General features: G+C 35.6%; 1 protein-coding gene across 2 annotated transcripts; it reads left to right on the top strand.

Moving 5' to 3' along the window:
• The first annotated feature begins 1,086 nt into the window (after positions 1-1,086).
• On the top strand, positions 1,087-27,131 carry LOC134542340 (ribosome production factor 2 homolog). 2 transcript variants are annotated; one of them, XM_063386497.1, is made up of 6 exons: positions 1,087-1,367; positions 17,659-17,791; positions 17,886-18,045; positions 19,170-19,449; positions 26,650-26,794; positions 26,876-27,131. In XM_063386497.1, the coding sequence occupies exons 1-6, from the start codon at positions 1,345-1,347 to the stop codon at positions 27,089-27,091; spliced, it is 957 nt and encodes a 318-aa protein (XP_063242567.1). In that variant the 5' UTR covers positions 1,087-1,344; the 3' UTR covers positions 27,092-27,131. The 2 variants fall into 2 exon arrangements, with proteins under 2 accessions (XP_063242567.1, XP_063242566.1); XM_063386496.1 differs by having other exon boundaries at positions 1,238-1,367; positions 26,650-27,131.

Here is a 27,131-nt window from a genome sequence, read left to right on the forward strand (position 1 = left end):
TGTACTTTGTTAATGTAACTTTGCGCCACGTCATCTGTGCGCGCCTCTCTTGCATCAAGTGTACTTGGCCTGCATACTGTTACCCGAGAAACCAGTGCCACGAAACATTGAACATGTACCGGCCTGCACCCAGCAACGGACAAGTAGCCCTCAGGGGCATGTCTGTACTCAGTAATTGTATGGTGTGACGTCAATCCCTTGAATAAAGGCACGTCGCTACTACGGCAATCCCACGCATTCTTCTTTAACGTAAATTCCCAGGCAAGACCGCCGACGGTTCTAGCGGACCACGCTGGGGCAACGAACCACGAACCCTCATGGTTAGACACCGAGCTAGCCTGGCGCCCTCCCGGAACATAAAACGTTAGTCAGACCAGCCACCCCGCTAGAACTCGCGCCCGGACTCGAACACGAGACCGCGGACGACGGCAGTATGAAGTTAATCAAAGTTAAATTTAAATTACGAATTATACAAACTTTAACAGAAATCAATGATAATATGTAGAATTTAGGATACAACTAACCTATTTCGCAATATTAATATATTACTAACTAAACACACACACATGCCTAAGCAACAACACATCATCACCATACCTACAATTGTAGAAATATCCAGTTAATACAAAATCTTCAAAATATTAATTTCTGTAGTCTTTCATAGCAGTAAACTGTAGCTGATGAACTTGAAGAATGATGATTCAGTCCTGTAGTAGAATTCGTTAGAATTATTTTAAAAACAGCGAATCTTCATCTAGCTAATCGTCTATTTATGTTTTTTATAAATGTCAAATTTACATTCTTCAATCTTGCTCCGTATATATATATCCCTTTAAATTCGGTGAAGGACTTGAATTAATAAATATATTATCACTTTAAAAATGACAGTCTTTTTCAGCCTTCTAAATTCAATATTTGTTTCAAAACTCAATGTTTTTAATAAAAACTTTCTTTTATTTGTCCCTGCCCTTGTTTTAAAACTAACATTTAATTACAAAGAGTATTTTACATACAAGTTTACACAGTGATTTTATGCACATTCATAGAGTAATGCCCGTAATTTAAAACAAAAAGAATATAACTGGTATTATAAAAAAAATATACTACTTAAAATGTCTATTATTAACATTCAATACAATTTTATTATAGTTGATTTATTTATTTATTTATTTGGAGAAAATTAATTATAAACCAAACATGCAAATTGTATTACATTCACGGTGCAGCATCAAAAACTTTCCTTGTTGTCAATTTAATAAATTTGTCTGAATCTTTGGTTTAATGAAATGTTTTCTTATGTGGTTTTTTTTAGAGTAGAGGTTAAGTTTTAATTATATCAGCGTTATGCCTGTGCTGCAGAGAATTGTGTAAGTTAATTTATTTTAGAATTCGTGAATGCATTTTGTTTAAATTTAAGCCAATGAAGTATGCTAGGTTCACTACTCTTTCCTTAATTATACTCGTGCTGTACACGTGTAGTATGGTCCTTTCATTGGTACGTTAAATATTTCATTTAAAAAACGAATTTCACAATTTAGAAGTTGAATGCTGATTAGGAATTTATATATGATTTAATCCAACTGTCCTAAAGATACTAACTTAATATTTGCTGCAAGTAGTTAAGTCACATAAGTCTTCATCTTTAGAAAATGCACCTTAAGCCCGGGCTAAATTCGCAATAGCACACAAACAGCACAGACGCAAAGAAGTTCAACATACACTGTTAGATATGAGCTGCCACATTGGCAAATATCATGCGCACAGAAAAATAGCACAGGATCGGCGCACAGAAAGTTCATTAACTTTTAACTTTTAGGTTATTTTCTGTGCGTGACCCTGGTGGTAGCCAATCAGAAAACAGTTTAAGTACTATTCTAGTGGGCTTATAAAAGAACAAATAAACAGTTATATGTATTTTTGAATGCTCATTGTGTTTTGTATGTAAACTTTGAAGTATTTAAAATATTTCTGGGTTTAACAAAAACCGTACCACAATAACAACACACGAATCTAAACAAACATAACATAAACAAATGTAACTTATGCAAACTTCAGTGATCAAAATTTATAACGAAAGTTACACATTTAAAAAAACTTTTTTGAATGCGTCAGGTATTCTTTTGTGTTGTGTTATGCGTGAATGTAGCATCAAGCTCTGTGCCATCTCTGTGTGTGTGTGTGCTATCTGTGTGCTGTTTGCGTGCTATTGCGATTGTAGCCCGGCCTTTAGCGATGATGTTTGTCTGTATAACGAATTTCGTGGCAATACTCAGACAGAGAGGCATTTAAAAATGGACAGAAAAAAACGAAAACATGGTTTTTATCTACTACACACGTCCCTAAATTTACTCTGAAGGGATGGTTTCATTCCTATTAGTTAGTGAAAGTATAAAATTTGTTATATCTTACATTACAATACCTGTGCTTTTACATTCATAGCTTACCCGCAAAAAATAGGAGAATGTGTTATCCATATACTTGAGACGTTCCTGAACAAACCCAGTAAGGAAGGTTTCTTAATTCTTAGTGGTTTGTGAAAAAGTAACAGTTTACAACTTACATTACAATACGTATGTATTTACGTAATTGCCGAAATTCCCATTGGTGTTTTTTAATTTTAGTTTATTTTTTGTTTAGAGAACTTTAGTTAATGTAGGTGTTGTAATAATTAAATTTGTTTAAATAACGACTATTAATATTGTAAAGAATATTTAATTCCTCTACTTAATGTTTATTGATTTATTAGAATAAGTAATTGTATTAGGTACGAAAAGTTTGTTTTATTACATTTCATTTAAAGTACATTCTATCTTGAGGCACGTTGTGATGGACGTGTCTAATGGGAGGCAAAAATTTTAATAGAATTATTAATGTTGTTCATTTCCTGTGAGGAACAAGTGCTGTGCACTGAAGTAGCTGACACATTGAGTTTTGCAGTCTTTCCAAGGAATTCTTTGATTACAGCTGTCGTAAATTCTGTGTTTTATATGGCGTGTGTTTCATGTATCCCAGTTTATCCCTGGATCCTGTTGGCTTGATCGTGTGGTACCATATGATGCTTGCTGTTTTAGTTCAGTACGTCAGAAGATCCTAATGGCATGATCATGTTGGCTTGATCCTGTAGTAGCTGTAGGTTGAAAAAAATCCTTTTTATTTGACTTAATGATCATAATTCATTAGGTATATGACAATATATTTTTTTGTACAACATCTTCCAACCTAAAACAGCAAGCGTGCGTGCGTGGTGTGTGAATGTGTGTGTGCTTGCGTGGTGTGTGTGTCTATATATATATGTGTGTGTGTATATTAGTGTATTGAAAATATCTCCTATATTGTAGACATACGCATAATCCTTGGAAAGCGTGTTACACTTGGTTTTGATTTTTGTGGCAGATTTTTATCAATTTTTGAACATTATTACAGTTCGTTATATACAAAAATAAAAAGATGTTAAGCGCCAATTGTAGTTTTTGTTTTATTTTTCAAAGTAGAATGCTGCACTGATAAATTCAATCACTTTCAAAACTACATTTTTTTTTTTTGAGAAGCCAACGAACGTGCCCTCCTGGTGCAGCGATCGACAGACGACTGACGAGATCATGTCACTGTGTCCTTCACGCAGGGAGGGCAGTCAAATGACCTCGCCAACCAATCACACACACGCTTCATTCACACTACAAATCACAAGCCAATCAGAATACGTGACATACATTGAAAACAGTTTTCTATACACAGAGCCAGGGACTTTACATTCCTGTTCTCTCTCCCACACCGTGAGACAGCAGTTATCACTTAGTTCCCACGACCAGTGGGGAATCCCATCTTTTGTCTCTCTCTTACTGGGGAATCACTGTTTCGTTCTCACTCGCACGTACAGGCCTCTTATGCCTCTCTCTTTTTACACATCATCCCAGACACAGTCCCTTGTTCTAGAACTATTATGCAACACGTTAATGAAAATTAAAAACAGCAATCATTATACAAATTTCTTTACATAATTAAACTTATTTGAAAAACCTGAAAAAGTAGGCCAAACAGGCAAAAATCCAGTACGACTTATTTGTGAACAATAACATAAAAAATAGTAATGAATTAAAATGTCTGTTAAAATATAAAGTACATTCTTAAAACATACAGCAAGTGCAAATATCAACCCTAAAATACATAAAAACGGTAAAATATTCTTAGCAAGACTTTTTAAGAAATGTTTACATGCATGAAAACAGTTTAAAAGAAAAATATTTAGCTGGGAGGGCAGGGGTCTTACAACATTACAACATGTATACTTACTTAGGTTTTTTGTGCAAGATAACTCAAAAATTCTTCCCAATGAGTGAGTGTTGAAGTTATATAGGCTATTTGGTTTGGTTATTGTTTGAGCACCAATTAACCTAGTTATTTGTTATGAAACAATGGTGTTTGTCACCATACCTCCAATTAACCCAATCGGAGGACATTGTAGGGTCATTCCATACCAAATCAACCAAAAAAAAAAATATTTTTGACACCCATCGTCTCAGATTTTGACGAAACTTGGCATGGTTGTTCAATTTATCTCTCTATCTCTAGTGGTTTAGATTTTACAGCCCCTTAAAGTTTATGGATTATTGGCATTTTAATCATCTGGCCGCCGTTAACTAGATGTGTTGTCCGATGAAAAAAAATTGATATTTTTTTTATTTACTAACCATTTTGTCTGAAAAAAATTTTATGTTTGGATCAATGTAGCAGGAATAATATAAAAAATGAACAAAACTACTAAGTGTTTATTTGGAACCATAAAAAAATCTCAAAGTGTAATTTTTATGATTATCGAAACAAAATGTAGAGTTTTACGGAAAATGGTAAATCTCATAAAGGGAAAAGAATAATCATGAAATCTCTGTGTTATTTTTGTTCTAAAAGATTTATTCTACCACATTAAACAGTAAGATTCGTGGTTTTTTTTACTCCTTTGATAATTTTTTTCACTTCAAAACACAAAAATTAGTTAATTATTTAATTTTGATTAAAAAGCTGCTTTGCCCGCTATTTGCCTGCCTGTGTTTCTGAATTATATACAGATGATTAAAATACCACATTTTTCTTTTGGTATCCCACACACTTTTTCATAAAATAAATTATCTTACTTGCTGCTTCCTGTTTCCCACATTGTCAAAGCCCTGCATTCGTGCCATGACACCATCCTGTTCCTTTTCCACTCGCAAATACATAAACTACTGCCAGTGTAGTTTACCTATTTTTTTGTGTTTGTGCCTGGTTGCGGACTTCACACACCCCTTCCCCCGTCTTCTGTGCTCACCCTCTTCCAGATCCAGATGCAAGATCTTCCCAGGAGATAAGCCATAAGGCCAGCAACTGATACAATCCGTGCATAGAGAGAGAACAAGGCGGGCTGTGTGTGACCTTCTGCATGTCCGAACATGCCTTCCCATCACAGCAGCATTATTTAATATACAGGGTGTCTACTGACCCTGGAAAACCTGGAAATATCAGGGAATTTTGGTATCAGGGAAATATCAGGGAATTTTTTTAAAAATCAGGGAATTTTTTTAAAAATCAGGGAATTTTTGTTTGGTAGGTTGTAGTTGGCAATATACGTTTTTTGTTTATTGATCAGCTTGCATTGACGTGGCATCATGTGTATCCCCTCCCATTTTTATTTTTGAATGGCAAATAACGAACAGTTCCCACGTCAAAATTCTTTTATTTACCATCGGATTCGGAAGTGGCATCAAATCACGTGATACAATCTGGTTCAAGATGGTCTGTTATCCTGCTGTGCTTCCCACGTTCAGATTATACTGATAAGTGCATTTAATTTTAAGTATTTATGGATGCCCTCAACGTAAACTGGACATTTTTGTTTCTCATTGGAGACAAAATTACAAATTTTGTAAATATATCCATAATGACCAACAAACATATGTTACCCTTTTTTGATCGTGTTAGGGGTCCATAAATGTCAATATGTATGGTATGCCAAGGGGCAACTGGCGGGTCTGCCGCATACAAGCCCACATTAGCATTACGTGGTGGTTTTGATACTTGACAATCTATGCAAGAACGTACGAATTTACGGACGTCATCTCGTAAATCCGGCCAAAATAGATATTTACAAATACGTTGATATGTTTTCTCAATGCCCAAATGACAACCTATGACCGACGAGTGAAAGTATGTAAGAACCATGGGACGTAAAACGCTAGGCACAACTGCTCGTCGTAATTTACCATTTATTCCTGTATAGTACAGTATACCTTGCTCTACAATGTACGGAATTGGTTTCTTTAACTTCAACTCTTTTACAATATCACAACACGATAGGTCTTGTTGTTGACATTGTTTTATATTAAAATAGGATTCTGGAATAAATTTGAAGGCCAGTGCGTGTTCTGTTTGTAATTGATTGTCAATGTCGTTCTGTTCAAACTCATCCGGGTTGTACATGCGGGAGAGTGAGTCAGCTATCAAATTTTCCTTACCGGGCACGTGATGTATAACAAATCTAAAACGTGAAAGACGTAAAATCCACCTACCTAATTTTCCCAGCTGGTGTGGATGATTAAATAACCAGCTCAATGCTTGGTTATCTGTGTACAGATCAAATTCACGTGAATCTAAATAGCTCTCAAATTTTTCTACGGCAAACAAACAGGCAAGGGCCTCCTTTTCGTATACACCCAGTCGGCGTTCGGATTCATATAGGCAACGACTAGCATACGCTATAGGGCGGATTGTTTTTCCTTCTTTGTGTCCGAGTACGGCGCCCAGGGCCAAACTAGACGCATCAACCTGTACAGCAAATCTGTCTTCAAAATTAGGAAGAATAAGAATTGGGGGTGTGGTCATTGCTCTCTTTAAGTTTTGAAAAGCCTTTTCCTGATCTGGCCCCCAATTAAAAACTACATCCTTTTTACGAAGTACGTTCAGGGGGGCGCATTTTGTAGCAAAATCTTCAATAAAACGTGAATAATATCCTATCATGCCCAGAAATCGCTGTACCCCTTTTAGATTAATAGGTCGAGGAAATTGAACAACTGCAGCTATTTTTTCTGGATCAATTGTAAGTCGCCCCTGAAAATACATATCACAGACACTTTTGGTGAAGATTCACCATCGTTGCTAGAAATTGGTAGCTGTGGGCTTCATACGGTCCATGGTGCTTTCAAAACTGGAATTTCTGTTACACAATGGGACGTTTTTAGTTTTTTGAGGCACAGTTACTATTTGTTTAAGCACATATCTGCAAGGAGGGAAGATTACATTAGAATAACTGGATCAGAGCTTTTTCCCAAGAAATTTTGTGCAATCAGATGGAATACTGCAGTACTGAGCGTGCCATGAAAACGTTACCCCACCTAAAGAAATTTGTTAGTGAAGTTTCTATTTCATCTCTCTCTTTCAGTGTAGTTAAATGTGCTCTTGAAGATAATCTTCTAAAAGTAAAATTGAAATTCTTCCATTTTTTGGCATCAGAGCTGGAATTGTTTCTCACAATGTTCCAAAGTGAAGCACCCATGGCACCTTTTCTCTATGATTCACTGGTTTTATTAGCTTTGGCAGGAAAATTTTGAAACCAGAAGTACTGAAGAGCTTTAGGGAGAAACGCAGTGTATCTCGATTGGATGTAGATAACCAGGAAAATCTATTGACTGCTAACAATATCAAGTTGGGTTATGCAGTACGCCATGCCATCAAGAAAGAGAAAGTACCAGAAAAGTCTGTCCTGTTACAGAAAAATGATAGGACTTGTCTAAAGGTTATGGTAAAAAAACTTCAAGACAAAAGTCCCCTGAAGTACAATCTTACCAAGGGAATTTCCTGCTTATGTCCGTCTGTGGCTTTAAATTCGGGTGTGAGGAAACAGCATGTGAAGTACAGTTTAGAATATTGTCTTCAAAACAGGTGGCTATCAGGACAAGAAGCTGATAACATTGAGTGATCATATCAGTTGGTATGTTCCTTGCAAGATTCTGCAGCACTGTTGTCGTCTTTTTCTCGAGAAGACTTGATCACTTGTGGATGCTCATTCTTAAGGCATATACAGTAGCTTCCAAAACAGGCCTTCTAAAGTTTGTGAGGATGGTGTTGGTACTTTCCCATGGAAATGCATCATTGGAAAGAGGATTTTCAGTGAATTCTAATCAGCTGACTGAAAACTTGCAGGAAGAAATACTGATCGCACAAAGACAGATGAATGACTTTGTTCAACATTCTGGAGGTGTAGAGCAGTATGTAAGAAATGCTAGTTGTAGGCGTAAGGAAGCCCTGCAAACAAAACAAAAAGAAAAGGAAGCTACAGACAAGAAGAAGGCAGAAAAAAGAAGAGTAGAAGAGGAGATCAAGGCATTGCGGTTGAAGAAGGCTCGAATGTTGGATTTGGCTCGTTCTGAAGTAAGTGCAATAGACGCAAAAGTTGAGTCACTGCGAAATTGATGGGAGCTTCCTTTTACTAATTTTTTTTGCAAAAGGAAGTGTGTGAAATATTTGTAGCAGCATGTTTTATTTGCCATCAATTGAGTCACTTTGGCCACGTTTGGAAGAAGGTAATTTTTTTACTAATTTAAGTAAGTTGAAATACTTTTAAACCCGTCAATGTAATATCATGCAATTTTTTTCAGTTTCTTGGAATGTCGTAATTGTGTTAAAGAAAACCTGGAAAAATTCAGTTTTAGACCTGGAAAACCTGGAAAAATCAGGGAATTTAATTTACTAGATCTGGTAGACACCCTGAATATAGCTTCCATGTCAGTCCGTCACAGGCAGTTGCCATGAAAGAAGTAAGATTGGTGCTTATACATAACAGTCAATTAAGCATTTCAGTAAATGAGTGTTATTGATAGTATTTATGTGTTTTTATTAAACTAAGTGAGTACCAAAGTGCATTGTTGTTATGTTTTGTTGAACAATGGAGAAAAAGTGCAGTGTTGGAGAAACTACTGAAAGTAATTGCCATCTGTTACACTATGTCAAGGACAAGTCTATACAAGGTATTGAAAAACTTTCTGAAGAAAGATTTGAATCTTTTTACATTATGATGTGAATCCAACAAGTTAACAACTGTTTGCCTTCACCATAAAAGTGTGTTGGTATTGAAAAACTTTCTGAAGAAGATTTGAATCTTTTGACATTATGATGTGAATCCAACAAGTTAACAACTGTTTGCCTTCACCATAAAAGTGTGTTTTTAAAGAAGTATGAATTTTTACAAAAGGTGAGTTGTGATCCTTTCAAAAGACATAAAACTGTTATTAAAAAAGTTTTTTGTGTTTTAACTGTACAACAGAGTAGAATCATCTTATCAAAAGGGTACAAGGTTAAACCTGGTCAGAAACTTTGTGCCTTTTGCAGGAATAAACTTTTAAAAGATAAAGAAGCTGACAAGGTTGAAAGTAATGATGAGCATGAGAATGGACAAACAAAGGATATAGGACTAACATTTAGAGATGAACTAAACCAACTTCAAAAAATTACTGTAATTGACGAGCTAAATTCTTCCTTTCATGAAATTGGATGTTCACCAATGAAATTACATGCACTTGGTCATCATAGCAAATCAAGTTATGCTAAAGAAAAGCTACAAAAAGTTCATGAAAAAGTAAAATCAAAAATTAAACTGTTCTTGAAGTTGATCTACCAGAAGAAAAATACTTGTTGGAAAAAAGTATGTTGCAGAACAGTGAAGACATGGATAAACTAGTGAACACTATTAAAAAGGAAATTATAGGTGCATCAAGAAAAAAACACATTCAAATGTTGACAATACCAGCTTCTCTGTTGTGGTCAAGAAAAAAATAAAAGAAACTTTTAACACATCTGATTATTCTGTTCGTAAGGCTCAACATGTGTTGAAAGACAAGGTTTTTTTTAGGCGAACCAGACCCTAAGCAAGGGAAACAGCTAAGCCTTGAAACTATTGATTTAGTGAAACAATTTTATCAGGGTGATGAACATTGTAGAATTCTGCCAGGGATGAAGGATGTCGTGAGTATAGGAAAAAAGGTTTATGAGGGAAAGCGTTTGATTTTGTGTAATCTTTCTGAGCTATACTCAAGTTTTAAATGAGAGCATCCTCATTTGAAAATGGGTTTTTCAAAATTCTGTTTCTTGAGACATAAATGGTGCATTTTAGCTGCTTCTAGTGGCACACACTTAGTATGCTTGTGCACAATACACCAGAATGTTATTTTATTGATTCATAAGCCGGTATAGAGGAAGATTACAAAGAACTGATATTGCTCATGATTTGTGAAGGAGCAACAAGAGATTGTATGTTAAGGCATTGTGACAAATGTTCATCAAAAGATAACCTTGTCCATTTTTTACAGACAAAGTTTGAAGAATATGACAATGAAGACGTTATTGAGTTCAGTCAGTGGGTTTCCACAGATCGAACTGAAATGATAAGGTGTTCCAGCTCTGTTGTTGAATTTATAGAAATATTAGTTGTAAAACTCAACAAATTAATACCTACCTCATTCTTACATTGCCGAAACACAAGCATCTACTTTTAAAATTTTAAAAGAAACAGCTCTTTCCAATGTAGCTGTAATTTCAATGGACTTCAGTGAAAATTATGCTTTCACGATACAAGAGGAAGCCCAAGGTTACCACTGGACCTCAGATTCATGCACTATTCATCCTGTAATCATTCCCTGCAAGGATGCAACTGGCAAAAAGCTTGTTCTACCTTTTTGCATCATATCTGATGACCTCAAACATGATGTAAGTATGGTGTACGAAATCCAAAAAACTATGACTGCCTTTTTGAAAGAGAACCACCCACACATTAAAGAGATTCATTACTTTAGTGATGGGTGTGCAGCACAATATAAAAATAAATACAACTTCGTAAACTGTGTCTACATGAGAGAGATTTTTTACTGAGAGTTCAGTGGTCATTTTTTGCGACCAGCAATGGCAAAACGAAATGCGACAGAATATTGAGGCTCGAAGAATTAGCAAGGATGAAAAAGCAGCTATTATTTTTAATTTATTTAGCATTCAGCAAAACTATCTCGTGAAATTAGAAGATTTGTACCCTGGATGTTTTATTGCTTGTGTTTATGACAGCTTCTGGTACTTTGGCATGGTGAATGAGATAAATGCTGAACAAAAAGATGTCACGGTATAGTTTCTTCATCCCCGCTGACCATCACCATCCTTTTTTTGGCCCAAGAAAGAAGATACATGTGCTGTGCCCATTCCTCATATTATTGCTATGGTGGAACCGCCAAAAACGATGACTGGAAGAACCTATCAGTTTTCACAAGAATATATGACAAATATCCAATCAAAATTTGACAATCTAGAAGAATTTTGAAGTACAATGACCTAACAGTGTTACAACCGCAAGAACTGTAAGCCTTAAGAACATAGGAGTATTGCATGTGTAAGTAAACACACTAATGTTTTATGTAGTGTAAATTAATAATTATATTTAAATTGAACTGCAATCTCATTACTGAGGTCAGTTCTGTTCGTATTTGTGAGTGTAAAGAGAACAGGTTAATTTCATGGCAGGAATGCAGGATTTGACAGCATGGGAAACAGGAAGCAGCAAGTAAGGTAATTAATTTTATAAAAAGGTGTGTGGGATACCAAAAGGAAAATATGGTATTTTAATCATCTGTATATAATTCAGAAACAGGCCGGCAAATAGCGGGCAAAGCAGCTTTTTAATCAAAATTAAATAATTAACTCATTTTTGTGTTTTGAAGTGAAAAAAATTATCAAAGGAGTAAAAAAACTACGAATCTTACTGTATAATGTGGTAGAACATATCTTTTAGAACAAAAACAAACAGAGATTTCATGATTATTCTTTTCCCTTTATGAGATTTACCATTTTCCGTAAAACTCTACATTTTGTTTCGATAATCATAAAAATTACACTTTGAGATTTTTTTATGGTTCCAAATAAACACTTAGTAGTTTTGTTCATTTTTTATATTATTCCTGCTACATTGATCCAAACATAAAGATTTTTCAGACAAAATGGTCAGTAAATAAAAAAAATATGAATTTTTTTCCATCGGACAACACATCTAGTTAACGGCGGCCAGATGATTAAAATGCCAATAATCCATAAACTTTGAGGGACTGTAAAATCCAAACCATTCGAAATAGAGCAAAACAAATTGGTATGGTTACTTACATCAATGAATAGATCAACCATGCCAAGTTTCGTCAAAATCTGAGACGGTGGGTGTCATGGTGTGGTTGAACTGACATGGAATGACCCTGTAGGTAATTTTTTTGGGATTAAAACTTTTTGTAATAAAAATTAAAAATATGTTTTGATATATTTGTCAGCTCTCCTACTGTTAAATATTTAAGGTAAGTGCACCGGTAGTTGTCATGCTAAGAAAAATTTTACAATAAAAAATTGCTTACCTAACCTTGTTGGTGTATTACAGCTAGTTATGTGTTTGACTTTAACCTCAAACTTTCAAAACAATAATATTAAACACTTTTAGATAAAAACCAATTATTATAGAAGATCTCTAATTTAAAAAAAAGTGGGTAAATATGTAGAGTCGCGGTATATGCGAAAAAAAATGCTAAAAATCCAAAAATTCTTTTATTCTATGCTCTTTCACTTCCTCTTTTCAAATCAACCGGCGGAGATAAGAAATTCCAAATATTTTAGGAGATATCAAATTTTTTTAATTTTCATCACAATACCTGGGTATTCATGCGGCGATCACCATTGTTTCTGGTTTACGAGTATCTATTATGTTTCTTATTGGACAATTTTGTCACGTGACAGTTCCGTGATTGGCCAGTATTCAAATGAACCAATACGTGATTATTTATTTATTTATTTATTTATTTATTTATTAATGTTCCGTCTGAGGTATTGCGACGTAGGTGAACGACTACATCATTTCCTTCTAATGGCAAAGGAAATGTACCCGCCTCCAACTTAAGTGGGTTTTTAACGTTTCTAATTTTAAAGTCTTATTTTTTATTTGGATATTGTTGCGCAAGTAATAAGTAACAAAAAAAATTACGTGAGTTGTTAATGTTCATCATTTGTCGGGGTTTGTTAGGTCAGGCCAGTTACATTATAAATACTTTAAAACTAAAGAACCATTGAAATTAAATCATATTATTTTTAATGTACGCTTAGTTTGAAAGTATTCATAATGTAACTGACCTGACCTAATCGACCATTTTATTTCCTACTGTTCATCCTTTGTCCCGGTTTGTTTGGTCAGGTCAGTTACATTATAAATATTTTAAAACTAAACAGTCATTAAAATTAATTAACATAATTTTTTATGTCCGCTTAGTTTGAAAGTATTAATAATGTAACTGACCTGACCTAATCGACCATTTGATTTATTACGCATTCACGAACACACAGCAAAATAACAAACATGGCGGCGTTCCAATGGTTGTACAGGTGTTGTATTGCAAAATTAAAAAATTCGATATCTCCTAAAGTATTTGGAATTTCTTATCTCCGCCGATTTTAATGAAAAGAGGAAGTGAAAGAGCATATAATAAAAGTAATTTCCGATTTTTAGAATTTTTTTTTCTCGCAAATACCGCTACTCTACATGTTCAAAATTTAAAAATTCGATATCTCCTAAAGTATTTGGAATTTATCTCCGCCGGTTGATTTGAAAAGAGGAAGTGAAAGAGCATAGAATAAATTCATTTTCGGATTTTTAGCATTTTTTTTCGCATATACCGCTACTCTACATATTTACCAAAAAGTGTTATTTTGTGCCAGTAGGTAGTTGTCATTCGTGGTATCAGCACTTATGGATAGCCATCATGGATTCGTAATTATAATTTCAAACCATTTTAGTTCTAAATTTTATTTCAAAGGATTATTCAAACTTTTGAAGTTAATTTTACAATTTTTTTTATATTATAACAATATAAAATATGTAAACAATTAATTAAAATTATAAAACAATAAACTTACCTATATATTGATACCGTCACAATAAATAAAGCTGCAACAAAGATACATTGTGGCAACTCTTGCATAGGTCATTGTCAAATATAAACATGCCAATATTAATAAATCTAATATATAACACATGTGAAACACTAGAAAAATGAGAAAAACATTAAACACACCAAACTTTTTTACGATAAATAAACATTCATGATAACTGATAATTTATGCTTAAATTTATTAAAAAATCCACAATGGATAGTTAATAACATTTAAACAATTATTTATTCTGCTTAAAAAAAATACAATTATGCATGGAAATTAATTCAACATAGTTACTCTTCTACAATAAGTAACTATAAGTTTTCTGAACTTTAATTTTCATTAACATCAACATGTCCATTAAAATTGTAGTTGACCCTGGCTCCTTGCTGGCTCATAAATGGAGGTGGTAGAATGCCTTTTATTTGTGATCTATTTACATAAGAAACGTCGTTTTCTTTCGCCACAAACACCTTTTTACCATCATCCTGAGCTCGCATGCCCATTACTTTAACTTCTTCCCCTTCAGTGTCTTGGACAATGCAGACAAATCTGTATTTCGTAGCGCCCTTTTTTCCACCTTTAAATGTCACAAGTACAAACAATCCAGGTCGCAAATTTTCATCAGTCACCTCTTCCAACTCCACACTATCTTCTTCATACTGCTCAACCCATTCATCTGAAGATTCCACAGTAACAAATTCTTCCTCCGATGATGTTGATGAAACTGAAGAATTTTCATCCACCTTCCTCTTTTTGGCTTTCTGTTTTTCTTTCTCCAGCCTCTTCCTCAATCTTTTTGCTTCTGCAAGTCCATTTTGGTCTTCTCTTTCTTGGAAAAATAATCTTGCCAGGCACTCGAACTAGCAATAGAGGGAATTTTCTCTTTCGGTGCACGTTTCTTTAACTTGGGCTTCTGAGAAGGCCAAAACAATGCTCGCTTGAAAGGAGAGGCAATAGACTTTTCTGTGGGCACAGCAGAAAGACCTTTCGATGTTGATGGAATGGGATCAGGATCAAATGATGAAACATTGCTCTCAATGACTGTGCCCACTTCATCAACAACAGTTGGAGGAGTAGATGATCTTTCAGGAATTATTTCTTGAATTAGTAGGGTGTGTGGTTCCTCATATTGAGCAGTAGAGCTGATTTCGACATTATCACAAGATTTCACATGTCTCCAATATTCAAACATTGTCATGTCCTTTACATCTCCCTGCCATACGTTTCCAGATTCCTTGAAAAGCTGCAATTTCTCTCTCCCAAGAAATTTTTACAAATGCTCAACAATCTCAGAACTACAAACATTACTCTCTGGAGTCTTGGGTGTAGATAAGAAAACTGTTGGTGTGCATGGGATACTGAAGGGTCTAGAAATGAACTTGTCCTCATCCACTTCTGAAGGATTCCATGGGAAAATTCCACTCTTCTTAAATGAGTGATGTAAAATTTCTGGAGTTACAGCTTTCTCAATCGCAGGATCCAGCAGTTTGGCAAAGTCTTTCTTCTTTAGTGTGGGTTCTTCCTTGTTCGCCACACGCTGCAGTCACCACTCATGAACTACCTTTTTCCATCCACTTTTAAGTGGCTTGAAAACTCCTACATCCATTGGTTGCAGTATGTGGGTGGAATTAGGTAATAATTCCACTAAAACTATCCCATGTTCTTTGCAAAATGTGCAGCTAGTCAGTGTGAGGTGTGATGAATGGCCATCGATGAACAGTATTGCTGGTAAAGTTATCTCCTTCTTCACCAACCATGGGTAAAATATGTTCGTCAAAAATTCGTAAAAAACTTCACCGGTCATCCAACCATTTGGTGACTTTCCCACTCCCCACTCACAAGGTATTCCTGCCACAATATCTTGTGGCAGTCTTTCATATTTCAAGCACAGCAGTGGTGGGCAAAGTTTACCAGCTGCATTCCCAGTCAATAATACTGTAACACATTCCTTTTCATCAGAATTGACTTGTTGAAAAATGTTTGTCTCCTTTTTTGGCCAGTACTTTGTTCCCCTTAGGGTTGAGGAAAAATGCTGACTCGTCTCCATTAAAAACTCTTCTTGTATCAGAGAGAACATCTTTGAGTTTGTTTTCCTACAAATATTTAAACACTTCCTCACACCATGCTGAAATCTGTTTCTGCGAGACAGCAGCCCTACTAGAAGTCAAGTTCTGGGCAGTTCTCAGTATTAAGGCTGGGTTCCTTTTAAGAAGAGACGCGCACCATTTCCTACCTGGTCGCCCATCTTTAAAAGGAAAATGCCTCTTCAACTCTTTTCGAGCTGCTGCACACTTTTCTGCAAATCCTCCATGGTAATTGGGAATCCTGCTTTACAGAGAGAAAGGGCCCAATCAACTAGCATGCTCTCTTCCTCCTTCTTGAACCAAGACCCGGGTCCCATTTTTCGCCCAATAGGTGTCTTCCCTTTTACTTTGTCGGAAAGAGTGTTCCTTGGAACACCATGTCTTTCCGAAGCTTGTTTTATGGACATCCCGTCCTTCACAGCCTGCAAAGCTTCTTCCATCTGGCGGGGCTCATATTTCAATATGCCTCCTCGTAGCATGGCACTGCAACACAGATTTTTAGTGTTAATTTACAGATTTCATACAAACCAAAAAAAATGCTTAGGCTTAAATACTATATTTAAATTATATAACATCGGTGAGGCAAAATTAACTAACAAGGGTAAGTTTTGAAGCAGTCATAATTATGATTATTGAATGCTTTATAACAATAATATGTGTCAAATTTAATGTTCTAGTATTCGTCATTGTTCTGTACCATTGTTCGTCACAGGTGACGACTACTGGTCCTTATGACTGTTTGGAAGTTTTACAAGCACAGTAAACTTAACATAATGTAATACACATTTTAGCAGTTGCTGATTTTCAATTTTAAAAATAACTGGCATGTACCATTGTTCGTCAGGTATGACGATAACTGGTGATTTATAAGTATTAAGTGATCCAGTGCTCGTCAGCCCCCTTTCATTGTATTGTTGAATATAATCTTAAGACTTAATGTACTAGAAATCATGCTAAACACTTCGCAGAAGCAAACAAACACAAACATTGCACTGAAAGGAACAGGAACACAATTTATTAAAAAAACTAATTTCTTACCTTCTTAACAAAAACCAGCAGCAGTATATCTCGCTTCTTAGAGTATCCTACACGACTTCTTAGATACGGGAATCCCCTATCTGCAATTGTGTGCGTTCAGAAATCTTCTTGTAGAAAAAAATAAACGACTCTTGCTCTGAACTTTAATATGTTCGACACACGAGATTTTACATTCTTGCACTTGTTATGAATTTTTATTTTATAAGTGACGACTACTGGTGCGATGATGACTTCAGGTACACTTACCTTATATTAAGAAATATTTCAACAGTATTGCATGATTAAGGAAAAACTAGATTTATTTAATGAATTACCTTATCTTACCATGCATAATGTTAGAGAATGTAACTATTTTTCCATCCTCTTCATTTGTATGTGTTTCTTGGTCAGAGGTGAGGTTATGTAAAACCAGTTCTGGTATACATCATCAGCCATGGGTTTTTTTTTTTTTTTTTTTTTTTTTCGTTTCTTCAAATGTGTACCACACATAAGTATATACCTCACAGACATTCGCTTGTTTTCTCGAGGGTAGTAAGTTCTTGGACCTTATAGGTTGTGTGATTCTTTTCAGAAAGCCGACCACCCACAAGGGTAAGAAGGTTCTCCTCAGCAGAGAGCCCAAACTCATAGAGGAGATTAAAAAAACTTTATTTATACCGGGGCCCAAAACCAGCAGCACAGTGAGCAGTTGCATGAAGGACTTGGTGAGTTGCCGCTAGGTATTCACACTGGGTGAAGAAGGGGAGTCTGTTCATGCACGAGGCAACTGCCTTAATCTTTTTTCCTTCTTCATTGCAGTATGATTTGAAGAAGCCAGATGCCAAGATGCTAAGCAAAAGAAATAATATTTTGCCATTTGAAAACCCAGTGCCGCTGGAGGGATTTTCCAAGAAACATCTTTCGTCTCTCTTTGTGTTTGGATCGCACAGTAAGAAAAGACCCCACAATTTAGTCCTTGGTGAGTTGGATTGTAAAAATGTACTGAAATAATTTTATTTTGTGTAAACCATGTTGTTTACATAGGTTCTACAGTGTATGTAACTGGTTTTTATAAATAATCCTTATTGTATTATCAAATGTTAGGTTTTAGTATTTATTGTATTTGTTATATATTTTTCTCTTTGATTTGTAATGTATAGAATTTTCTTCATTGTTTGAGAAAAAGGAAGATTAGATATATTTTTGGACCTAGTACAGTGGTTCATAACACAATGCTTAAAATGTTTTGGCTCATAGTTAGGCTACCTATAGAGTATAATTATAACAAATATTCAGAAATAAGTTGACTTTGGTATAAGGTTTTTGTTGGACTCCAATTTTGAGTTTGGAGTCAGTTTAGAAGACTACAGCATTATTTTAAAGATGGTTAATGCACTTTATACCCATAGTCATGAGATATTGGCCTTAGCTCCAGGTTTGTTACTGTTCCAAGATCCTAGCATTGATTTAATGAATCCCAGAGTTGTAGCAATACTAGTTTACTTCGGACCATAAAATTACAAAGCTAATATTCTGGCAGTACTTATCTTAAAACAGGTTGCAAGGGGGAGTTCATATGGGATGAATGTGCATAATCATACAACTGTGATGAACTGATTAGTTCTAGGCCTACTAACTGATCACTGGGTTGTAAATGTCTTAAATGTTCTATATGATAGCCTATTTCCAAATGTTGCTTGATTTATTAATAATTATTGTTGCAGAATAAAATAAAAAAAAGTATTTTGCCTCATGCCTTCACAGAAAAAACATGATTTTGAAGCTACAATAAATTCACAATCTAGAGGAAGGGGCAGTCTCCCAGGACGCATGTACACCACCAACTACTGGACATGGTTGAGCTGGTGAGGCGTTACCTGTAGCTGGGACTGTGTAGGAGGGGTGAAGCTGTCTTGCAGGACGCATGTACAACCTCTAACCACCGGACATTGTTGATCTGGGGGTTGAGTGTTACTTATAGCTGGGGCTGTATACAAGGGGAAATGCTGTCTTGCAGGATGCATTTATGACCACTAACTACTGGACGTGGTGGAACATTACTTGTAGCTTGAACTGTGGAGGAGGTGTGATGCTGTCTTGCAGGACGCATGTACGACTACCAACTACTGGACATGGTGGAGCTGGGGGTGAAGCGTTACCAGGGCCTGCAGCACTTCAAAAATGAGAAGGTGGCAGTGGGTCTGAAGCCATGTCTGCTGTTTGTGGGAGAGCTGTTCCAGCATGCCCCCACCCACCTCCGCCTCAGGAGCCTGCTGACAGACATGTTCCACCGCGAGGCGGTGCCCGCAGTCCGCTTGCAAGGTCTGGAACACGTCCTGTTGTTCACTGCCGATGAGGACTGCATCCACCTGCGCAGCTACAGGTATTCCCGTGCCACAGGCATTCCAAACCAACCAGACTCAGCTTTCTCTGTTCTGTGTTCAATGTTGTGTGTGATGTAGCTGTCAAATTTGCTTTATATATTGCATATTAACTTCACATGTATCAATCTCCATTTTGTACACCAAGTTTAAGAAATTATCACCCATACATGATAATGAGATATACTTTATATTTGCATTTTGAAAGAAACCTGTTTAGAACTTTGAGAGACTGTTACAAATTTAAGAAATAACATATGTTCCATACTAGATAATAATAGTAGTTTTGTTGCAAGTGAGGGCATGTAAGAATTTTTGTTTCAGAACTATTTCTTGCCAGTGTTAAGCTGGAATCACAATGCCCCGACGGGTCCGACACGACAGGCCCGACAAACTGTCGTGCAGCATCTCAGCACGACAGATTTAAAAGCGTAGGTACCACGACAAAATTAACAAGACGATTTTCAATTTGGCCTTCGGCAAATCGTGCCAAGCTAAATACTTCAATTAAAATTAGTGATGGGCCGAGACTCGAAAATTCGAGTCGAGTCGAGCGAGTAGCATCAGCTTGGCTCGGCTCGGCATTCGAGTTTATTTTACTCGACGGGGCGAAACTCAAAAGGAAATTCGGGTAAAACTCGATGATAAAATATAATAAAATTGAATTACAATAAATTGTTAATATCTCCTTACGTGACTTCGGCCGACACTAAAAATTACGTACGTAAGACCGAAACACGTACTTACAAACAATGACGACAATCGGCAATATTATTTATATTTTAGTTTTACATATTGCCAACTTAACAGGTGTGACCACATAGCAAAGAAGACGAACACATTTTTAATAAACAAAACACGAATGAAATTTTATAATCATAATATCGGCAGAAATATTACTTTTTTTTTAGTAAATCCGTGTTACAATCGACGCAACGTTACAATAATAAATTAACGGTAGCGTTATATTTGTGCGCATGTTTGCGACTGATACGCCACCAATCACGAAATGGCATTTAAAAAAACTTTGCTCCACTAATTTTAGGAAGTATAGGTTGGCGAACATGAATTTTTTTTCTGTGTTTGTTTACACTATTACGTTTGGCGAGATTGCGTTTTGTATAATTGTTTGCTATCCAAGTTAAGTGTCAAGTTAAAATTAATTATGAAGTATAAAGTATTTTATAAAGTGTAACTATTCAATACAAATACAAAAGCATGTATTGGTTGGAGGTGCCAGCTTGCGATTGGCCGGCAACGTAACGGCGTTAGTGTTGTAGCAATAATCTTTAAATGGATTATATTTGTTATGTGAACGTTTATTGTAATGTTGCGCCAATTGTAGCACGGCCTTACACTTCCCATAAGTGAAAGTTTTCAAAAATGTTCTAATGATTGTGTGAAACTTACCCTAACCTTCGCGCCAACAAGCCTAAATTATATTCAATGTTTTTTATTGACTCTTGAATGCTACAGGCCGCAGCTAACTCGTTCGGTTCAAAATAAGGTAAATATGTAGTTGAGCGGTATTTGCGGGGAAAAAAATGTTAAAAATCTGAAAATACTTTTATTATATGCTCTTTAAATTCCTCTTTTCATAAAAGCCGGCGGATATAAGAAATTCCAAATACTTGAGGAGATATTGAATTGTTTAATTTTCACAGTTGGGCGATATGTATGTATTTTTTTCATTTAGTCATCTGTGATACAAAGTAAGGTTAAGTTGATTCGTAAAACAAAGAGTAGTTTATTATAGTTACAAGGAAACAAGATAAAGATATGTCAGTGAGGGACAGAAAAATACTCTTGATGTTAGCTGTGCGAAGAATTAAAAAGAAAGGAAATGTTAAAAGATGGTGGGTAAGGCAAATTTTTGCTGAAAGACATATTTTTGGAGACGAAATTTCACTTTTCAGCAAAAAGATTTACCAAGTAGGTAAATATTTTAAATTTAGTTCTGTACTGTTTCCTTTCCGTTGCTGTTTTCTTTTCTGTCGGGCAGCCCGACACGTCGAAATTAGAAATAGAATCTATTCCTTGCGGGCCGTCGGGGTGCGTATTTTGTCGGGCTGACGTCACTGCGAACTTGTATTTCATTGGCTATTGAATTTGTCGGGCCTGTCGTGTCGGGGCCGTCGGAGCATTGTGATTCCAGCATTAGTGTATATTAGAATGTTAAAGAATCAGATGAGCAGATTACCGTGTTTTCTTGCATAATCGTCGCACATAGGGATGGGGCGAATCCTGATTTCCTCGAATCCGAATCCTAACTCGAATCCTCGACTGGAATTGCCGAATCTCGAACCCAAACCCGAATCTTTTAACAGATGATGTCCACATATCTAATGTAAGTGAGATGTATTCTGCTTGCACTAAAAGTCCCTTGACTTTATCACATGTAGTTTGGTACATTTCTGGTATAAGTGTATATAAAGACAAAAAAATTTTCTTGAGAAATTTCAGTTTTAGTACAGATTAGCGGTTAAGATTTTTTCTATAAATAACTAGAGGTCTGCGAGCCTAAGAATTTTACTTTGAGCCGAGCTCGAGCTTTTGTGGTACAGTTACACTTTTGGGAAATTATTTTTTATCTTAAACTTAATATCATGTTTGAATAAAGTATTAAAATGAAGTGGGCTTATTAATTTTGGGTAACTATTTACAGAGTGTGTTTACATTTTGCACTGCTAGAAAAAAAATAACATTTTTTTTTCATTGAATCTTACCTGTTTCCATTGGTTCATTAGTAACTGATATCATCCAACTAACATAACCAAGTATATGTTTGTGTAAATGTAACATATCTTTGGAAAAATTTCACCCTTGTCAATTTTTCTGGAGTCCTTACTGAGCTTCAACAAACTTAGCACCAAAAATCATGTTGTTTGAAAAGTACATTCACATTGTTTCAACATTTCCACTTTTCAGCACAATAATTCTGAGAGAGATTGTCACAGAGTATTAAATTCTGTTCTTTAATCTATCATTCAGAACAATAATTTGTTCTGCACGTTCAGGAGTTAAATTAGCACTACGATTGGAGATAGTGTTTCCAGCAAAAGAGAAGCGTCTCTCGCTGGCAACCTGCTTGGCTGGAATGCTTTAGTAAAATTGCTTAACCTCAAAATTAGTGTCATAAATATCTGTAACTGGTCATTAAAGTTTAATCAATTGAAAGTAATAAAAATAAAAACATTTTACTTCATTCAATTTACACTTGCAAAAAAAACATACACACAATAAACCTACATGGAAATTAAAGTCTTTTCAATATCCTGAAGTCTGAAATATGTTTACTCATGTCATTAAATGTAGAGCTGTATTGATCAAGCCGATTTTGCCAATATTTAGTTGAATCGGCATTTCTGCCTACTTCCGATACAGTACGCTCGTTAATTTTCGGCCGATATTACTGAAAAACGAAAGAGACTGCCATAACCTAAAAATCCACGAGTACCATTTTCACTTTTCGTAGTAGTACTGCATTCTTTCAGATCGCATTATTTCTTAGCAACATGTGCCAACCGTACATATCAAAGTTTAACATCCTTTTTTTTTTTCAACAATGTTTTTAATTTAATATGTCATAAATAAATAATACATTACTATCACGGTAAATATACATCTCAGTTGTTACGGTAACTATAGTGCAAATATGGTAGCTATCATGCTTCTGTAGTAATTATGGTATTCTACAAAGAATCTTGTTCTTTTTATGGTAATTATCTTAAAATAACTATTGGGTTTGTACTGTAATTATGGTACATCATCCATATTTCTTCGTATGTTGTTGTTCATTTGTCTTTTCTTCATATTTACGTGTGCTATTATTTGAGACAAGAAGTTTCAGAAAAAATTTTTTTGGACATTATATCACACATTTAATGGCGTAAATGACGAGACCTCTGGCAATTTAAACGCTTTATACGGAAAAACCTACCATGCGGGACCTCGTAAGCGAGTTTTACTGTATTTTTTTCCCGTAAATAGTAAAAACCGAATCCTTTGACGAATCCTATATCAGACCCGCCGAACCTTCGAATCCCTAGGATTCGGCGGATTCGGCGGATATTGGATTCGGTCGCCCCATCCCTAGTCGCACATTTTATTCTAAAATCAAGTTTGAAAAGTAGGGGTGCGACGATTATGCGGAAAAAAAAGTTCTTAGGTAATGTTATTCATAAAAACAAAATCCGTTCATGGAAAGTATGTTTTTTTTTTTTTTTTTTAAAAAAAAGTTGGAGTATACAAGAACACGCCAAACAATTTATATTAATAATTAAATTAGGGCCATGCATATTTCGCGAAAAGATTCCGAGACTAGTTAAGGCCCGTCTACAATAGCAATGTCCTAAACTGTGTCCGAAGGACACTCGTCGCTGATTGGTCCACGTGACCCTCTGACGTCATGCGTCAAGTGGGCGAAGGTCCGAACCTCAGAACACTCACGATATTTGAATTTCTGGTTCCCGGTTAAAAACGTGGTGTTTGTTTTTGTTATTGAAGGAAATGGAAGTTGTTGTAAGTCAAGAAGAACCACTTTGCCTTACTGAATAAATATATAATATTGAACTCCCACAACTTTCATAAGTTCAATCTCAAACTACAAAGCATCAAAACAATAAACAAAAACATTTGGTTTGGCACATTTACTGCGCTCTGGTGACAACTTTAGAAATCAATACATTTGGACATCGGACATCACAATTGTGGACAGGGCAGTTTTCCGTGTGACAATGTGACGTCACTCACATTCGGATAAAGACACGGACCACGCACAGGTTCGGACTATTGTAGACTGGCTCTTATAAGTTAAAACACTGTAACACCATCTGTGTTTCGTGATTGGGTGAATTTCTTTCAGGTTCATGTCGATTGATACAACACCAATCAGTGCGAAAGCAAACGCGTCCTGATTGGCTCAGTCAAAAGAGGCAACGACTTCTTTCGCAGACGACCGCCAATCAAAAGGAAGAAACCGCTGGTGCGGGTATACCTTGTTGCAGTCTAATAGACGTTTAGATTTATTCGCGAAAAATGCCTGCCCCTATTAATAATTCATTAAACAAAAACCTTTCTTCGACTTATATAGAAGAACAAAACTGTAACGCGAACGCAAGCCACTTGAATCTGTGACATGAACTAACGTGTAACTATTGCCGTAGTACACATTTACCACGAAAGAATGCGGGCCATCAAATGTAGTTAACTTAGCTCTCGACAGAGAGAGCGCGTTGCATCCAATCAGCGAGATATCAATATTCAACTACATGCGCACACTCTATACGGGAAGCAACATAACCAAACACGAATGATGTCAACTAGCGCTGACTACATTTTCATAAGCGGTACACCACGGTGACGCAGACGATCAGATAAAGGAAATAACTTTTGAAAATGTCTTTAAACGAAAATTTACGCGTCGGACAACATCGTATTTCCGTTAATTAAATAAGTAAGTGGTAATTTCCGAATAAATATTAGATATAATTATAGGCACTGGAAAATCGTAAAAACGATATAGGCATGAATAAAAGCGACAAAAGGGTTTACCCACGAATAAACGCTACAATCCCGTTTTTATAAGTAATGATTAAATTTTCAAGTAATATTAAAATTTCCAGTAAATTTTAGGTTTATCTAATATTTTTAAATAAACCATTTCTTATTATTAACGGCCTAACCTCATACAATAAAGAACATTCTTTATTTTATGCATCTTCTTACCGTGTTTGAAGATTACCTAATAAACGGTGACGATGGCGAGCCATGTAAACAATCAACACAATCTATGAATCTTGTAAATAGCACGAAACACAATTTAAATACGCCTAGGCTCGTGCGGAAACTTTGTTAACGGCAAATGTAATGTACAACACAAACAAATGTAAACGATTAAAGAGAGACGTTTATTTACGTGCATGAATATTTTCACGGGAAAGAAAGTGAAAACATTGAAGCGGCCATGTTTGCCAACGTGTGTGTGCGTGCGTGATATTAACACAAGCAATCAAATTATTTACTATTAAATGACAACAACTAAAATATAGAAATGCAATAATTTAAGTTTACAACACACACAGCTTATATTTGGCAACTTAAAAAAAATAATAACGAAAATCTACTTTAGCACTTTAACGGGAAAAAAAGATGTCAGCAATGTAGCTCTATGCTTTTGTCGCTCATTTGTTGAACGTACCAAGTGTTTTCCTAATTTCCTAATCCGAAAAACAAACGGAAATCTGTGAAAAATATTGCTCTGCTATTCACAATATAATTAAGGTTATTAAAGTCGGTTTTCCGTATCACGTTCGAGTGCAATGCAGTTAGAACTATAATTTTTTTTTTTACCATTATGGGACGGACAAAATCTGTTACTGTGCATTCACGTGCCCCTGCAGAGCAATACAAGTCGCCAGGGTGTCCACAGTTAGTACTTTCGTGGTTTCGTACTAGATCTAGTACTTTTATATCTTTTTTAGGTTTCTAGTACATTTACGCTCAGATCTAGTACACTTTTCTTTAATATAATAATATTATAGTAACTCCAATAGGTTTTATTATTAAGCATAATAATTTTAAAAAAAAAAACTATGGAATGTATGTGTGTGTGGTGTGATATTTAAGTTCGAGCATTGCAATGTCATAATAACTTCCTAAATTGTTAAAAACCATAACAAATTATAACTTAGTACTTTTTTTTCAAATCTAGTACTTTTTTCTCGCCTAAGTTGGTACGAAATATTTTTTCCTTGTGGACACCCTGCTAGTCGCACCATTTCTATGTTAGTGACACTAACGTACTTATGTGCAAAGCTTCCAACATCTGCATAAACTGGGAGAATCTTTTCAAAACCGTTTTGAAAATATGGAATAATCGAAGAATGACTAATAGAGTCATGTAAGAATTTTCTAGTCTATTAAAATTAAAGCTATATAAATGCTATATGGCAAAATATAAATGCTACGAACAGCCATTATAAACGCTATTTTCCAGTGCCTCTAGATATAATACATCATTTTATTCGGAAAATATACCTACACAAAGCGCTCTGCATTTAATAGCGGGACCAAAAACATGATGCGACGTTTACACCAGAAGTTTTTTTATCCCAATTTTGACAGCCAAAAATATAGGTGCGACGATTATGCCATAAAAGAGGGTATTAACCATATTTTAACAGGTTTAAATATTTTTCCAGAATACTCTTGAAGAAGTCAGGATGCAGGACACCAAGAATTGAGTTAGATGAAATTGGTCCTTCAATTGATTTCACACTGAGGAGGACTAAGTTGGCTTCAGATGACTTGTTCAAATTGGCCTGCAAGTCCCCCAAGGAATTGAAGGTGGGTTATCGTGCATTATTCATGTTTATAGCTGTTATTTGCAGTATGTACAGTGGCTCTCATCCTTTTTGTTGTCTACAGACCAAGAAAGTTAAGAATGTATCGAGAGACAAATTTGGCACGAAGCACGCCCAGATACACATCCCACGACAGAACATAGGCACCCTCCAGACCAGGAAGATGAAGGGGCTGAAGAAAACTGCATCGGAGAAGAAGGCGCACAAACGCCAGGCACAAGAGAGAGCAAACCAGGATAGCAGTTCTCCTCCCAAGAAGCCACGAAAAACAACTTCGTAGTTCAATTTTCTCAACATTAAATAACATCTTATAATTTCTA

The sequence above is a fragment of the Bacillus rossius genome, assembly GCF_032445375.1.
Source record: "Bacillus rossius redtenbacheri isolate Brsri chromosome 4 unlocalized genomic scaffold, Brsri_v3 Brsri_v3_scf4_2, whole genome shotgun sequence".
Classification (NCBI taxonomy): Eukaryota; Metazoa; Arthropoda; class Insecta; order Phasmatodea; family Bacillidae; genus Bacillus; species Bacillus rossius.

Bases quoted from the DNA above. Each gene is read 5' to 3' on its own strand.
- LOC134542340 (XM_063386496.1), top strand. From the start codon at position 1,345: ATGCCTGTGCTGCAGAGAATTGT. The intron at 17,792-17,885 runs GTGAGTTGCCGC...TCTTCATTGCAG, and splicing joins GCAGTTGCATGAAGGACTTG to TATGATTTGAAGAAGCCAGA. The intron at 18,046-19,169 runs GTGAGTTGGATT...GCTGTCTTGCAG, and splicing joins ACCCCACAATTTAGTCCTTG to GACGCATGTACGACTACCAA.